A 15,478-nucleotide genomic window follows, 5' to 3' on the forward strand; every position below is an offset into this window, starting at 1 on the left:
ATCAATCAGCGGATTTAGCGGAGACAAGAGTCCGTAAGTGTTTATGCTAAAAAAATAGTATTTGATTTAAATAAACGTTTTCTTTCAGGGTTTCCAGAAGAAAGCTCCAACCAGAAGAAGCCTAAAGTACCAGAAAATGTACTGCCGCCTTAGAAGGAAAACTATCTCCGGAGCTGTGCACGCCAACGACGCCAATCACGGAAACACCAGATGCGAAAGTTCGACAAATAACATCAGAGGCGAGTCCCCACCGTATTAGAAAGAACCTCCTCGTCCTTCCACCCACATCGAGTCGAGCATCGAGTAGCTTTTCCGTTTGTCCCGGACCCTGCTTGGAAGCTCTATCACGGAGACATCGCTTTTGGAAAGATCCACGCAATCACCATAGTGTATAAATCTAGTTCCAAATAAAAATTGTCATCATAAAATAATTAGTCTTATTTATTTTATTTCTAGAAAATCACATTTAGTATTTATTTGTGATGACATATAAAATAGAATAAGTTGACCTTTAAAATGTAAAAGTTTAGACCTTTATTATTTATGTGCATTGCTTGTAGAAACTAAGATGTTCTAGCCCATCTGGTTCTATGTGCAAGGCCAGTGTAATTTAAGTGCAAAGCTTGATTGCAAAAATCTATGTGCGCGGCAAATACAAACTAGATGCGGATTATTTTTAGTGTAGAAGTTCTAGATCCAAAAAAATCGTCCGAAAGATCAGGTCATATGATCTATAAGACCAACTTCGGAGATGCTCTTAACAATGATAGATACCCATTGAGCATCTATAAATCAGTGTTGATTTTTATCTCGAACGGGACATGACGGCTGGCTGGTGCAAGCCCTCCTATTAGTTTCAATAGAGTTCATACGGATGTTGCTTCAGTGTTGCCAATAATATTCATACGTAAATACATCGAACTTGTTGTGTATTTTTTTAGCTTCGATGAGTGGATTTCTCCACGTCAAGGTCGGCATAAAAACAGCACAGAATATGCTAAATGTAGATGGTTATTAACTTTCAGCAAAACTACAAAGCTACTAACAACACGGCAAACTTAACAATTAAGAGCCCTATTATAAACTAACGTAACGGGACGCAACGCTGCTTTTTTTTCAAATCGATCTATCAGAACTGGTCTTTTGTGACAGACAAATGATTTCGCACTTGCACGGATAACTGGGGTCTCCAGTTGGCCTAGTGGATAAGGCTATGGATCGCCAATCCGGAGACGGCGGGTTCGATTCCCGTCCCGGTCGGGAAAATCTTCTCGACTCCCTGGGCATAGTGTATCATTGTGCTTGCCTCACAGTATACTAATTCATGCAATGGCTGGCAAAGAAAGCCCTACAATTAATAACTGTGGAAAAGTGCTCAAAGAACACTGAGTTCGACAGAGGCAGTCCTAGTTCCAACGTAGTCCAAGTGGCAACGTAGAACCATACAGAAGAAGAAGAAGACTGATATCTGGCGAGTCCCGTCCCAGATTATTATCTATTATTTGAAATTTGCGATGTTTCTGCACCCATCAATATTATATCAGCTATTGCTGAAACATTGGTCAAATGATCTATTAGATCAGCTGAGTTTTTTTAACAATACAATTTGCCCAATCAGATTTTGTGAGTCTGCATTTAGTGCTTCCACCATGCTTTCAGATATTTTGAATATTCTTGGTTCTTCTGATCATTCCTGAGTTCAAGAAAAATATCCTACTGGCCAAACAAACAGTTTACCAAGGATAGTTCAATTTATAAAACGGGCATCTTGCTTGTACGATATCTTTTTTATTTTTCAATAAAATCATTAGGCCGATGCAAATATTTAGTTTGTTTTATGTTACCCCCCCCCCCTCCCCCCCCCCTCCAAAAATCCCAAAATATTGAAGGGGCAAAAAAAATCGTGGCGGCTCATGACTCTATTTTCAATAGAATTTTTTTAAAAGCAACTTTTTTTCCATAGTTGAAAAATATATTTTCAATAGTTGGTATAATTTTAAAATTTTCAATAGTTTTTTTTTCATCTGTGCCTTATTTATTTTTGTGACCCCCCCTCGTACCCGACGAGAGGTCTCGGACATAAAAGAAAAATAATATTTGCATCGGCCTTATCGGTTTTTAGCATAACTTTCAAAAACCATTGTACATTGCAGGAAAAATATAACATTATACATAATGTTCTTTATTAGGTAAATGAAGTGGTTATAGTCAAACATCAATGACAATCTATTTCCACATAGCTCTACATAAATTCTACATAACTTTCCACATACTTAACACGCACACTTTCATGAATGTTTTAATGTATTGCCAGGCTATGTATCACTATTTTACTGAAGGTAGAGCTCAATTATTAATCAGTAATAATGCACCAAGCAGCATCCAGCTTGATATAGTGAGTTGACTTGTTTTCATAGACATTGAGAAAATATATTTATTTGTTTCCAGTGTTGTCATTGCACTACGGATTCGACTCAAATTTGTCCAGCGTAGAAGTATATTGCTTTCTGAGTAATAAAGAAGAAAAATATACTTTTAATTGCTTTTTTCATCAAAAAATCAATCCATAAAGATGATTATAGTAAAAAAATTGCATACTTTTTGCTCCAGTGATGCAAGTTTTCGACTCTTGTTATCATTTTCAACAAAGTTGATCCCATGTTATTGTATACCTTATTTGAAAATAACTGTATATAAAGTTTTAATTACCGACATTGTTGTTATGTAAAATTTGCAATAGGTTGCATTGTTATTCGGAAGAACTTACAAAGAACGAACTGTTTTGATTCCTTGGCATGTAATGGAGCACAGTTACCAATTCAGTGATGGTATCAAGAAGCGGTTTTCTGCATTTAACACTGAATCGTTTATACTTTTGACTGGATGCATAAAAAATGTTTATTCAATATTTTTATGCCTTTTTGCTTTTCAATTGAATATTATTCAAAAAATCGAGTCTCACTTGAGACTTTTATAACCAAACAACTTCACTAATACTTCACTCGATAAATATTTCAGATAAGCTAAAACCTTCCCATGATCGGATATGTTTATAAATATGTATACATATAAAATTTCGTAGGCTTTCATGGAAAGCGTGATTAAATTCAAAATGTATGGTTCATCCGTGTGAAAAAGTTTGCTAATATATTACTTGCTGGTGAGATTCTGGGGAAAATGTGAATTACACTGAAGTTTTTTTACGACGGTAATGGTCCGCGTAAAAAAACAAAACGCGTAAAAAACGCGTTATTTCAAAAAACGACGAAAAAAGTCAAGTCACGTAGATGTGATCAACCGATCATGACTATTTTGCGCGTGTTTTTGAAAAAAAATCGTTTTTTTTTACGACGGGTTTTGAAATAATGCGGTTTTTTTCATGACGTTTTTTGGAATAACGCGGTTTTTTTTACACGGTACCGCGTATAAAAACCGAGTAAAAAAAACTTCAGTGTATGCGATCCACTAGGATTTTCGGGAGGACTTCCAAATGGATAGCAGTTATCAATCCCTTTGGAATCGTAGGATCGAAGCCTGATACGATTGCGGTTCAGTCTACGGTAGGAGGAATTTTGCTGGGATTGGAAGACATAAAGAAGTTTATGGTGGGATTCTTATGTGGATTCGGATATGATTTGATAGAATTGGGATTGATTATAGAGGAAAGTTACGTTGAGAATCCGGTAGGAGGTATTCCGGTGGGGAAAGAATGTACTAGTTAGATTTATTAATAATATTCTGCAAGGAATTCTTGGAGTAAACCCTGAAGGATTTTTTTTTCCAAATAATTCCGGAAACCTTATCGAAATCGTTTCGGAAAATGTCACAGAACCTCATCGGAATTTAGACTGTGATTACGGAATAACTCAAGATATTTATGGGTTTTATTCAAGATTACTTCAGCAGTTTCCTCTGAGATTCCCTGAGACGGGATTCCTTCAAAGATTCCTTTCCGGATTTCTTCATCTACCGGGATTCTTCCAGGGTTCCTCGAATCATCCAGGTAGTCTTTCCGAGATTCCTCCATAAAAGCTTCGCAAGGTTCTTCAAAGAATTCATTCCGAGATTCTTCCATGAGTTTCTTCTGAGATGTCTTTAGGAGTTTAAGGAAGATTCCTTTAAAAAAAATCTAGGATTCCTGGAGTGCGTTTCCAGATAGAAATATTGGCACCACTATTTGGGAAAACTCAGAAGAAACTCTTGGAGGAATGCCCTATAAAACAAATGCTGAATTAATAATTCAAGAAGTTTTTAGAGGCATTTCTCAAGAAAGATTGCTGTTTAAGAATTTACTCAAATGTGAGAACTTGATAAAACAAAGAATTATTTTCGGATCATCTGGAGTGACTTCATAAAGAGTTCCATAAAAAAACACCCAAAGGAATTCTGTAATAAACACCTGGAAGATTTACATTAGGAACATCTGAGAGAATTTCCGAATCATCTTCCGAAGGAATTTAAGAGGATTCTGCAGAAACTGCAGACGGAGCTCCTGAAGAAATCGAAGAAGGAACTTCTTGAAGAATGCCAGGGTTTCTCCAGGATTTTCTTCTGTAAATCCAATCCCTCCCCGAATTCATGCAAAATTTCTCCCAGAAGTTGCTTGTGGGATTACTCCAAGAATTATTTGTAAGATTCATCATGAAAATCCTCCCTAGATTCCTCTAGGTGTTTCTTCTGTGGTTATTCTAGGAGATGCTTCTGGGATTCCTTCTGGAGATCTTTCTGGGTTTCTGCAGGAGAAACTCCTTTCTGAGAAAAACTAGGCATACCTTCTGGAATTCCTCTAGAAGTTTCTTTTTGTAGGACATCGTCATTACTCCGGGAACATCTTCCGGGATGCCTCCAGGACGTCTCAATAGCATTCCTCCAGAAGGGCCTTCATCGGATCTTCTCACAAAACCTTCTAGGGTACCTCGGGGATTTTGTTCTGAGATTATTGTGGAGAGATGAACCAGCCAAGGGCTGAAAGTCTCTAAAATAAAGACAAATCAATCAAATCAATTCTGAGATTACACCAGATGTTCTTTCTGGAATTCCTACAGGAATTTCAACCGGGATTTCTCCAGGAAATAATGAGGAAGGTCTTTTCGATATTCCTTCAAGAATCTATTTCGAGATTTCAACAACATTGATTGTATTAGCTCGGCAGTCAGTCAGTCAGTCAGTTTGTATAAGACTACAGTGCAAAAATAATCAATATGCCAAGGAGTTCCAGTTGAGATTTCATCCAATTACTTTCAAGATTCCTTCAGGAATCCTTTCCAGGATTCCTTTAGGAACTTCTTCCGGAGTTCCTTCAGTATTCCTCCAAAATCTCTAAGAGATTCCTCCGGGAGGTCCATCTGAAATTTCTCTAGGAATTCATTCAGCGTTTCATCCGGGTAACCTTTCTGGGATTAAACCAAAAAAATCTTGCGGGATACCTTCAAGAACTTCTTCAACCGTTCCTCCAGGAACTCCTTTCAGGATTCGTACATTAACTCATTTCAGAAATAACTCCTTTTTCCACTCTCTGTAGATTCTTATGGAATTCCTCCAGAAGATTATTTTGCAATTCTCCTAGATGTTCTTAATCCTTGTGGGATTTATCACACAATTCAAGAGTTTTTTTTATAGAACTACTTAGTAGGAGTTCCTCCAGGGGTTCCTTCTAATTTTCCTACAAATGTCTCACTAACAGTTCTATCTCGGAATTGTTTCTGGGAACCTCAAATGCAAAAAAATCTGAAAATGTTATAGTTATTATTATTAGCTAATGCTTCATTTACGAGGCTTTCAGCCCTAGGCTGGTTCGCATCGGAATCTGAAAACGTTCCAAAAAGAGGAATTATAGAAAAAAAATTCCAAAGGAATGTATTTAGGAACTTCTCGAGGTATCTCAGAAGCAACTCCTGGAGAAATTTCGGAAAAAAAATCTTTGAAGTTTTTCGGAACTCCTGGAGGAATCTCATAGGGAATACCTAAAAACAAATCCTGGAAAGAAGCAATCCCGTATAAATACCTGGAGGAATCACTGAAGAACCTCAAATCAAATTCATCACAAGTATCTTTAATCATTAGCCTAGTTAAAACACGCCGGAACCCACAAAAAATCTCGTCCAATATTGATTTGGTTCTTATCAGATTTCTCCCATTTTCATTCATTTTCTATAAGAAACCCGCACCGGAATTGCCATTCAATACCCTCCAGAATTTCCTCAATGACATATCAAAGTTGATACCCAGTATGTCTTTTAGAGTTCCACAAGATTTTCAACAGGATTTGCATGGAAGTCCAAGGTGAATTCCACTTATCGTAGACTGTGAATCGCAATCGTATCAGGCTTTGATATTATCGTAGATCTAACTGCAACCTTTTTGAAGTCTTCACCCCCAAAACCCCAGCGAAATACCTTTCAAAATGTCAGTCAGCATTACCCTCGGAACACTCAACAGTTTCAATAAAATCTCATAATTCTCATTTTCTCCAGAATCCCACTAGCAAGTCGTAAATTAGCGCACACTTTCACGTGGGTGAATCACACATTTCGAATTCAATCACGCTATCCATGAAAGCCAAAAAATTTTTTCCTAAGTTTCAAGACCACGAAACGTCAAGGACTCATAGTAACCACGGCATGCAGTGCCCAATGGATTTCTGCACGAATTTATGCTGGCCTGCTTACTCTCACAGAAGAATTTGACGTTTGAGCGGTGCCGCTCCGCTCAAACGTCAAATTGTCTGTGAGAGTAAGCACTTCAGCATAAACTCTCAGAAGTCCATAAACGCAGAAGTCCATAAATATCATACTTTAGGAATATGCTTGAGATCTTGTCAAGGGGTAGCCTTGGCTGAATGAATCAAAATTCACGTACATTTTGGATGACGTGATTATATTTCTAATGCATTGAAAAAGTAATTGAAGGTAATATTTTGGTTAGAGGATCTTCATCTTCTTCTTCATTATGGCTCGACGTCCCCACTGGGACTTGGCCTGCCTCGCTTCAACTTAGTGTTCTTTGAGCACTTCCACAGTTATTAATTGAAGGGCTGTCTTTGCCTGCCATTGCATGAATTTGTACATTTGTGAGGCAAGTTCAATGATACACTATGCCCAGGGAGTCGAGAAAAGTTTCCCGACCGAAACTGGAATTGAACCCGCCGTCCCGGATTGGCGATCCATAGCCTTAACACTGGCTTTCTGGTTTAGAGGATCTACTTGGATATATTTCATAACAAAAAGACACAATTAAAGTCTTGGTTGATTCGGTAGATTGAATGGTCCAAATTAATGTACTTTTTGAAGGATCTAGAATACCTGTAATACACTGACGCAGTAGCAAAAGTTAGTATTTTGACTGAGAGGGTCTACTTGGATATGTTTTGATACGATATAACATCTTTGAAACGTTTATTGATCTGGTAGATCAAGTAATCTTATTTCGGGACAATTTGGAGTGTCGTCAATATCTGAAATACTTTTGAATCGGTCAAAAATAGTTTTCTTGGCTCAATGAGTCTTATCAAACCTGCTCTGCATAAAATGTATGTTGTAAATTAATGTATTTATTTGAATCTTCCAGTATTACAACTCCAGGACAGTTTGGATGACCTAGAACATCCCGAAAAAAATATTTAACATAATATATCATTGTTTCCCTAAGTATTATAATGTATATTGTGCATCCCAGCTTAATCACTCAGATGCTGATGATCTCAACCAGCCGTCGTTTATTGCGAAAAGATTGCGCCCCGTTTGATTTGTATACGGCGGCTGATTATTCATGACAGCTCCCACCCGGCGGCTGCAAAAACAGTTTTAGCCAAGGTGCACACCGTGTGTAAATCATACGTGCGCGGTCTGGCGCGATCTGATGCTGCGCGTTTCGAACGCAACTTGTTGAGAATCTAAGATAAGCGCGACAATACCATTGGAAAAATATAAATTCATTCCCGAAATATGTGTAGAAAAAAGTCGTCCCGAAAGGGTTAAACGAGCGTGTAGCGTGTGTTATGGACTTTAGTCCTGTTCAACGACGCAGGTTGAACTTGCTCGAAGTTGCTGCATCCTGCTCTTACTCATTTGTCAACAAACGTGTAAGAGCAGGATGCAGCAACTTCGAGCAAGTTCAACCTACGTCGTTGAACAGGACTTTTGTGTGCAGAAAAAATGTTAAGCGTGGTTGTACTAAAGTATATTTAGTTGTCCAAAAATGTCTCACGAAACCTAATGCAAGCCTGGGTGAACAAAAGATGTTTACAAAGTTCTTACAGATAGATTAACCCGGGAAATCTGAACACAAACCACTACCACACAGGAATTTGGATTGGTCAATAGTGGTTTCTGCGTTTAGTGGTGTTGCGTGTACGTACACGCTGCATTACACGAACACTACCTGAGTTACTGGTTGAAAATAGTAAACAAAGATCAGCTGTTCCCGGCAAAATCAAATGGGCATGTTTTCAACCAGTAGATTTGCATTAGTGTTCGTGATACCGCGCTGCGAAACCACTATATTCACCACGGTTAATTTAGATCGCTTTCAAAACGAAAACGACTTTCTTTCCTTTTGTCACGTCATTCTTGTTTTGGTGTAGTTCTGTTTTGTTGTTTTTGTTCGGTCTCCTTTCCCCCCTTTCCCCTGGTCCGATCGCAGAGAGTCACAGACTGACACCCCGACTGAAACTCAAGTAGAAAAAAAATTGCAGACGATCTTGCGTCAGTCCTCACCGAAGGATTTTGTATTGTTTTGTGATAATTTTTATTTCTTATCAGTACTCTCGTGATAAGATTAGTTATTTTGTTCTGTAGACTGAACATACCAATACGGCTGTGTTATAAATTTGTGAAATCGATCAAGCAGTATGGACACAGGTAAAGTGAGATGGTTTATTTTTAGTTTTTTTTTCGTGATATTGCAACTAGCTTGGAATTTTATGTAGGTCAATAACGACACTTGATTTTTTTACAAACATGTATTATGTTTCCAGTTCAAAACCGAATTAGCGACATTTTTTCTTTGACTTCCGCTGCTTTTGCCTTGCGTCAAACACAATGTCGGAAGTGGGGCGCTGTATTGTACACCTGGTGCTCTATACAGCGCCCCACTTCCGACATTATGTTTAACGCAAGACAAAAGCAGCGGAAGTCAAAGAAAAAATGTCGCTAATTCGGTTTTGAACTTGAAACATAATAGGTAATTTGTACTTTTGTTTGAACCATTATTGAATTTTATTTAGACAATCCAGAATTTAAGTTGCAGAACGGAATAAAACGTAACACAAGCAGCAAACTGATAACACAGAGCTCTAACTTTCACTTTTATCTTCCGGGTGTGTCCTTGCTCATTACAGCTCGCACAAGAGGCGATGGAATGGAAAATGAAGCAATAAATGTTGCGGCATCATCATCAGTGCAATACCAGCAACGGAAGTCTTCCGATACTAACGGCGGTGTTTTCGCTGGCAACAGCGGCGAGATAAAGCTGCCCACCGATTTGGAGTTGCAACGCCTGCTACCTCATTCCGGCTCGAACCCGATTTACCGTCCCACAGAACTGGTTGCCGTGGGCAACGCCTCGCTTCCTCCGACTGTGCCAAAGGGCAAAATTTTCAATCTAGTTCCCAAGTTGGTGCCTCGCAGCAGAGCCTACTGCGACAAAAACAGCAGCAGCAATCTGAAGAGCCGGGAGCCAAAATTCGTGCCATTTGAACCGTACAAGGGAGCGGTTAATCCGATAATTCCATTCAAGAATAACGAGAACCGAGTCAAGATCAGCGATAGGAACAATCTGGACTTGAACGTGCTGGTGTCGCAAATGTCCACCATCACGAGCAAGGAACTGGGAGGGATGGAAGCGGCCAAAATACAGGAATTCGACGCGGAAAAGCAAAAGTATCAGAAGGAAATCGACGAATTAAAGAAGGAACGAGACTACTTCCAGGGCCAGCTTAAATTTCAGGCACAAGTAAACTCGGAACTGAAAAATTTGCTGGTGGCTGCCGTCGGGGAAGATCTGCAGACCAAGGTATAGTAACTCCTTCTTTCGTTTTGCATTTGTTTACTCAAATTTAGAGGAATTAATCTCGATTAATATTTGAGGAGTTTACAAGTCCGATGCTCATTCCAGTTGAGCAATGTAAACCAGGTATAATTCTACTAGAGCAAAGCGTTATATCTGACGCTTCCTCTATAGCAGATACGCAGATACCATGAAGGTTGGGCGGTTGCGTATGTTAAGTAATCCAAGATTTACTGTTTAAGTATTCCATGAAATTGGAGCCCCTTAAGTAAATATCTGAGCTACCCTAGATGATATAGTGAGCACTAGCATCACTGCCAACAATTAGCGGAATGTCTTTTGAATGCAGTATGCGTTGACTTCAGCTTGAAAGCAACCATAATCTAGCGGTAAATACACCGAACAATAAACTTATTTCCTATTGAGGTTTCCAACAGAAACATAAATTGTGATAGCATAAACATCTCTAGTGATTACTTCAGAGATGAGTATAGCAACGATTTCAATGTTGACCAGCACATATGCTCGAGGCATGACACGCGAGTTTGCCATTTAATTTTCACTGATAGTAGCAAACACCGGGTTCACAAGGTTTCCTAAGGTTGGGCTAGGAGGACTAAAGCCATTTGGACAGTACCAATTTGCATAAGTCTGTAAAGGTTGATCGTTGCTGTTCTTCTATGCTGAAAATTGATTTGAGCTATTTTAACCGAAGAGTGATATTAAACTCTTCGCAATCACAACACAAAGAGGAACAACAGCAATAAAACCAGATCGGTGATGATTAGAGAACACCAAAGGCGAGGATACACATAATACACTGTGTTCATCGCATACTACGAATCCATATTGGTGAAAATTTAAACTAATCTATAGCATCTTCATAATTCCTCTCTAGTTTATACACGGTCGTTGTCGTCACGGTAACCATAAAATTACTACCAGAAATCAGCGAAATCAAGTATTACTTGCCATAAACATAAATGATTGCATTCGTCTAACTTCCATTCTTTTTCTTTCTACTTCCCAAAAGGTAAACGTTCTAACCGAGGATAAGCTCCATTTGGCCCGAAAGCTGCTAAATTCAGCGGAGAATCTGTCCTCCCACACTGAACAAATCGAGTTCCTCGCCGGCCAGAGCGAAGTGTGGCGCAGCAAGTTCCTGGCCAGCAGCCTGATGGTAGAGGAACTTGCCCGCTGGAAGACCAGTCTCTTGCAGAAGAACCGTATGCTGCTTGCCTCGAACAAGGAAATGCTAGAAACGACTTCCAAGCTGCGCGAAATGCAGCTCGACATCCTGCGTAATCTCAAGTTCCTATCCAACCGGAAGGACATTTCGCTCCCGTCGGCCAACGTATTGGATCTAACCGCCGAAAGTGTCAACCTTTCCGAACAGCTCGTCTTGGCCCATTCGGCACTGGGAATGCCGGAGCCACTGGAACTGACCGGGCTGGACACTATGTGCCCGGCGGAAAAGCTAGCGGTTCAAGCGCTGCAGCATTCGAACGAACCGTTGATGAACACGGATGAAGCATTCAGGGCCATCGTGGGGCAGGCATTCCCTTCGATCAATACCATGAAGCACCACCAGGCGGCGACAATGGCGGAATCACACGGCACTGCGGACTTTGTCGTGGTAGAAAATCCAGCCGTTGAAACAACGCCACACGTGGAGCAGTAGGATCGAGGTAGGCGTTTTTTATTGTTTTGTAGTTTGCTCGTTTTGGGATGAATAAGGGGATGTAAAAAGCATTTTTGAGTCAGCAATCAAAATCCACTGCTATTAAGGCATATAAACTTCGGATGCAATCTGTTTTAAACATAGGTTAGCTCTATAAAATTAGTCATATAAGTTTTATCGTATTATCTACGTGAGAAGAACGTGAGAGTGTACATTCTTTTGAAAGAACAATTCCTTGGAATTATCGAAATGTTTAAGTGCACACATAAAAATTTTTCCATTTTGGAGATGAACCAACCACGGGATGAAAATCTCTTTCATAAAGCAAATAATACCTAACATTTTTTTGAATAAAAGGAGAAATTGTCGAAACTTAGGGATCATTCAAGTATTACGTAACGTGACTTTTAGACTCCCTACCTCCCCCAAGTAAAAACTTTTTAATGCGAAGATTCAAAGTTTTGTATGAAACCTAACACCCCCTCCCACTCCACGTGGGCATTCACGGTCTCGTCGCAGTCTGCGCATTCCGGACAACACTACCTAAAGCACCCATGGCCTGAAAGAAACTGTGTCAAATGAAAGTTCACCTCGCCATGGGGCCTGCTTGTTCATTTAGACGTGCTCGGTATGAGCCTGTGTGTCCATCTACCCTTGCTGGAAGAATCCCACTCCCTCTGCCATTTCTACATAGACAATGTTCTGGCGATCCGCCACGGGCCTCTTTTGCCGCGTGCGCGTCGCTCGAAGCACTCTTCGTGCTTTGCCACCACTAGTGCTATGGGCATCATGCCCTCTAGCACGCATACCGCGTCCTTTGAGACCGTGCGGTATGCGCTGACCACCCTAAGACACATCAGCCTGTGGGTACTCTCGAGTCGCTTCACGTTTCGATTGACCACTAGCGCATTCGACCATGTAGAAGGTGCGCTGTTGTCGCGAGTAGCTTGCCCTTTTGCAGGCCTATTCCACGTGGCTTCTGAATTTCAGCTTATCGTCGATCGTGACCCCCAATACTGTCAGTTGTTCAGACTTGCGGTTGTATACCACCACCACCTCCGTTTTGTAGTGAGCGAGTGCCAACAGTCTCGACCTCACCCAGTCCACTATGCCGATTACGTGCGCTGCTGTCAGTTCCTCTTTCTATATCGACACGCCGTATACCACGAGGGTAATATCAACGGCAAAGCCGACCAGCTTTACGCCATCATACGCCGCGTTCCATAGTACCGAGCTCAAGATGGAGCCCTGAGGTACCCCCGCGGTGATGCTGTAGCTCCTTTCGACTTCCTCTGTGTCTTAGATTAGCACGCTATTCTGAAAGAAGCTCTCCAGTATCCGGCATAGGCTAACCGGGAACCCTAGGTGGTGTATGCGATGAGCTCGTCGTTCGTCTCCGGGGTGACCTTGCTTTAGCCGGTTCGGCCATAGGGGACGGGGGTCCATGGTTACATCGTAGCGCGAGAACAATGTTTCCACGATCTTCTGCAGCATCTCGGGGGAGCGTTCTGGGGGTGCTGACGCCCTTCGTTACGGCGATGACTACCCTGAAAGCATCACCTCATGTTGTTGGCCTCTTGTTGGCTGCCTGGCAGAGATTATCGTAGCACGTTGGCTTACGCGCCTTTGTTCAGTGCCAGTTTAGCCCTGTATTTCTGGGCAGGGATCGCATTGGCATTGCAGCGTCCAAGCACGGCTCATGGTTCCGACTAGATCACCGCTGGATAGATCGTCGGAGTTACCCTCCACAAGCAATCGTTCCACAAATTCCGGCTTATCGAAGCTCGATGACTGAACATCCCCGATGACGGTCGATGACTTGCGGCTGTGACCGTCTTTCTCCGGGTTCACCGTGTATCGAACCGCCAGATGGTCATTGTTCGTGTATCCATCGTTGACCCTCCAGTCCGAGCTAGGGTTTAGACCCGGGCTCCAGAAGGTCACATCAATGATGAACTCTGCACCGTTCCTACTGTAGGTTTTTTGGTCGTCTACGTGTGCGACATCCACGTTCAGTCTAGCCATAGCTTCGAGTAGAGCCCAGCCTCTCGCGATAGTCAAGCCGCTACCCCACTCAATCGCCCAGGCATTGAAAGCTTCACCGCACCGTTGACTACGGGACACAATCCCAGTAGTGCGCATGATAGCGAATCCACCATAGACGAAATCAACCACCTGTGAGGAACATGACAACCGCAGTAGTACACCACGTTGATATTCGCTATTGCGAAGCCCTCGTGCGACGTGGGAATTATTTCCTGGACCGGAAAACGACCGGTTGCACAGATCGCCGCTAGCCGCTAGGAGGGATGCACTAAGGGTGCGATAGTAAGGTGATGTCTGTATTTGACTCCGAGACTGACTTCCACAGCAACTGTTGTGCGGCTTCAAAGTGGTTCAAGTTTAGCTGTATAACCTGCATTATCGTCAGTTGGTTCGACCTTCTCGCGTGCCTGGACATTTAGGCCCGCTCGTCGGGTGGTCCTTGTCCGCCGTGAAAGTCAGGTATTTTGGTGCCGAGTTGCACTCCCTGGCGAAATGGCCCTCCACTCAGCACTTCCTGCAGAGCTTGCTCCTGCCGGGACCCTTACACGCCCACGATTTATGTCCTTGCTCAAAGCACTTGAAGCACGTCACTGGCAGCTCGTATACGCTGAGCAGGCACACTGACCAGCCTACCCTGATCTGACCAATTATAGTCGCCTTGTTCACCTCCCCTATGGAGAACTTGATCGTAGCGATCTGTGTGCCTGTGAAGTCCTTTCGCAGGCGGATCGATGCACTTGGTTCGTCTACCTCGCACTGTTGTTTAAGTGTAGCTGCGAGGTCTTCTGCGTCGGTGATCTCGTCCAGGTTTTTTACACTGGAGAGTCGCCTCTGCCGTTAGGGTTCCTACCTGAACTTTTTCGCCCAATACCTGTTGAGCAAGTGCTTTGTAGGAGGAGCCTTTTTTATTTATTTTTTTACATCATTTAACCTAATTTACAGCTCTTTTGTTGACTAGGGCACTGCGTGAGCGATTCCAATTGGCACTTACATTTTTTACAGCCCGTAAATGTATTCTATTATTATTCTACCATACACCGAGAAAAAATTCTACTCAAAATTGAGTTGGATCCGACTCAGTTTTTTGAGTAGATTTGAAGCAATTTCTTTATTGTTGCCGGAACATCCTTTCAGAAAAAGATACTTTACGACATCGGCAGGTGGTGATTTTTCTGAACAAATTCTAGCACCACTAATTGCCGAAGTCGTAAATCACTTTATTTGTCGAAAAAAGAGATAAATTCCACCAACATTGTGAAAATATGTTGCTTCCTTGCAGCCGCTGCCGTCCGCCATGAGCAAACTTTTGTTTTGCCTTTTCGTCTATCTCCGGATCTGACAGTTTAGAAACATCGATTCGCTCAATCTTTACTCAAAAATGAGTAACCAAGTCAACGCGATCAACTGAGTAAAAGCACCTCATTGTCATCAAGCGAGCTTACTCAGTTTGCGACAATTCTTCGCGGTCGACGAAACTGAGTTGTCGTTACTCATCGACTGAGTAGAATTTTTTCTCAGTGTATCGAACTGCTTGCCTTTGCGCTGCTGTCATGGTAGAATGATGAGCACGAGGTTGTTGATGTGTGACTCTTGTTCATTTTGCAGTCCAATTGGGGTCCATTATGATTTGCCGTTAGCCGATATCCAGGTTTCCGGGTCCGTTGGAGCATATGCTCTGAAGAGGGTCAGGTGCCAGCCGCTCTCTGGGGGAAGAGCAACTGACGAAAAATTGCAATTGTCGGGGCT

At 41.7% G+C, this 15,478-nt stretch overlaps 1 protein-coding gene across 2 annotated transcripts; it reads left to right on the plus strand.

Annotated features, from left to right (window-relative positions):
- The first annotated feature begins 8,622 nt into the window (after window positions 1–8,622).
- Window positions 8,623–11,907, plus strand: LOC109621241 (golgin-45). 2 transcript variants are annotated; one of them, XM_020075667.3, is made up of 3 exons: window positions 8,623–8,858; window positions 9,338–10,011; window positions 11,039–11,904. In XM_020075667.3, the coding sequence occupies exons 1-3, from the start codon at window positions 8,849–8,851 to the stop codon at window positions 11,684–11,686; spliced, it is 1,332 nt and encodes a 443-aa protein (XP_019931226.3). In that variant the 5' UTR covers window positions 8,623–8,848; the 3' UTR covers window positions 11,687–11,904. The 2 variants fall into 2 exon arrangements, with proteins under 2 accessions (XP_019931226.3, XP_062704369.1); XM_062848385.1 differs by lacking the exon at window positions 8,623–8,858 and adding an exon at window positions 8,870–8,959 and having other exon boundaries at window positions 11,039–11,907.
- The last annotated feature ends 3,571 nt before the right edge of the window (window positions 11,908–15,478 follow it).

Source organism: Aedes albopictus, chromosome 1, assembly GCF_035046485.1.
Source record: "Aedes albopictus strain Foshan chromosome 1, AalbF5, whole genome shotgun sequence".
In the NCBI taxonomy this organism is placed as follows: Eukaryota; Metazoa; Arthropoda; class Insecta; order Diptera; family Culicidae; genus Aedes; species Aedes albopictus.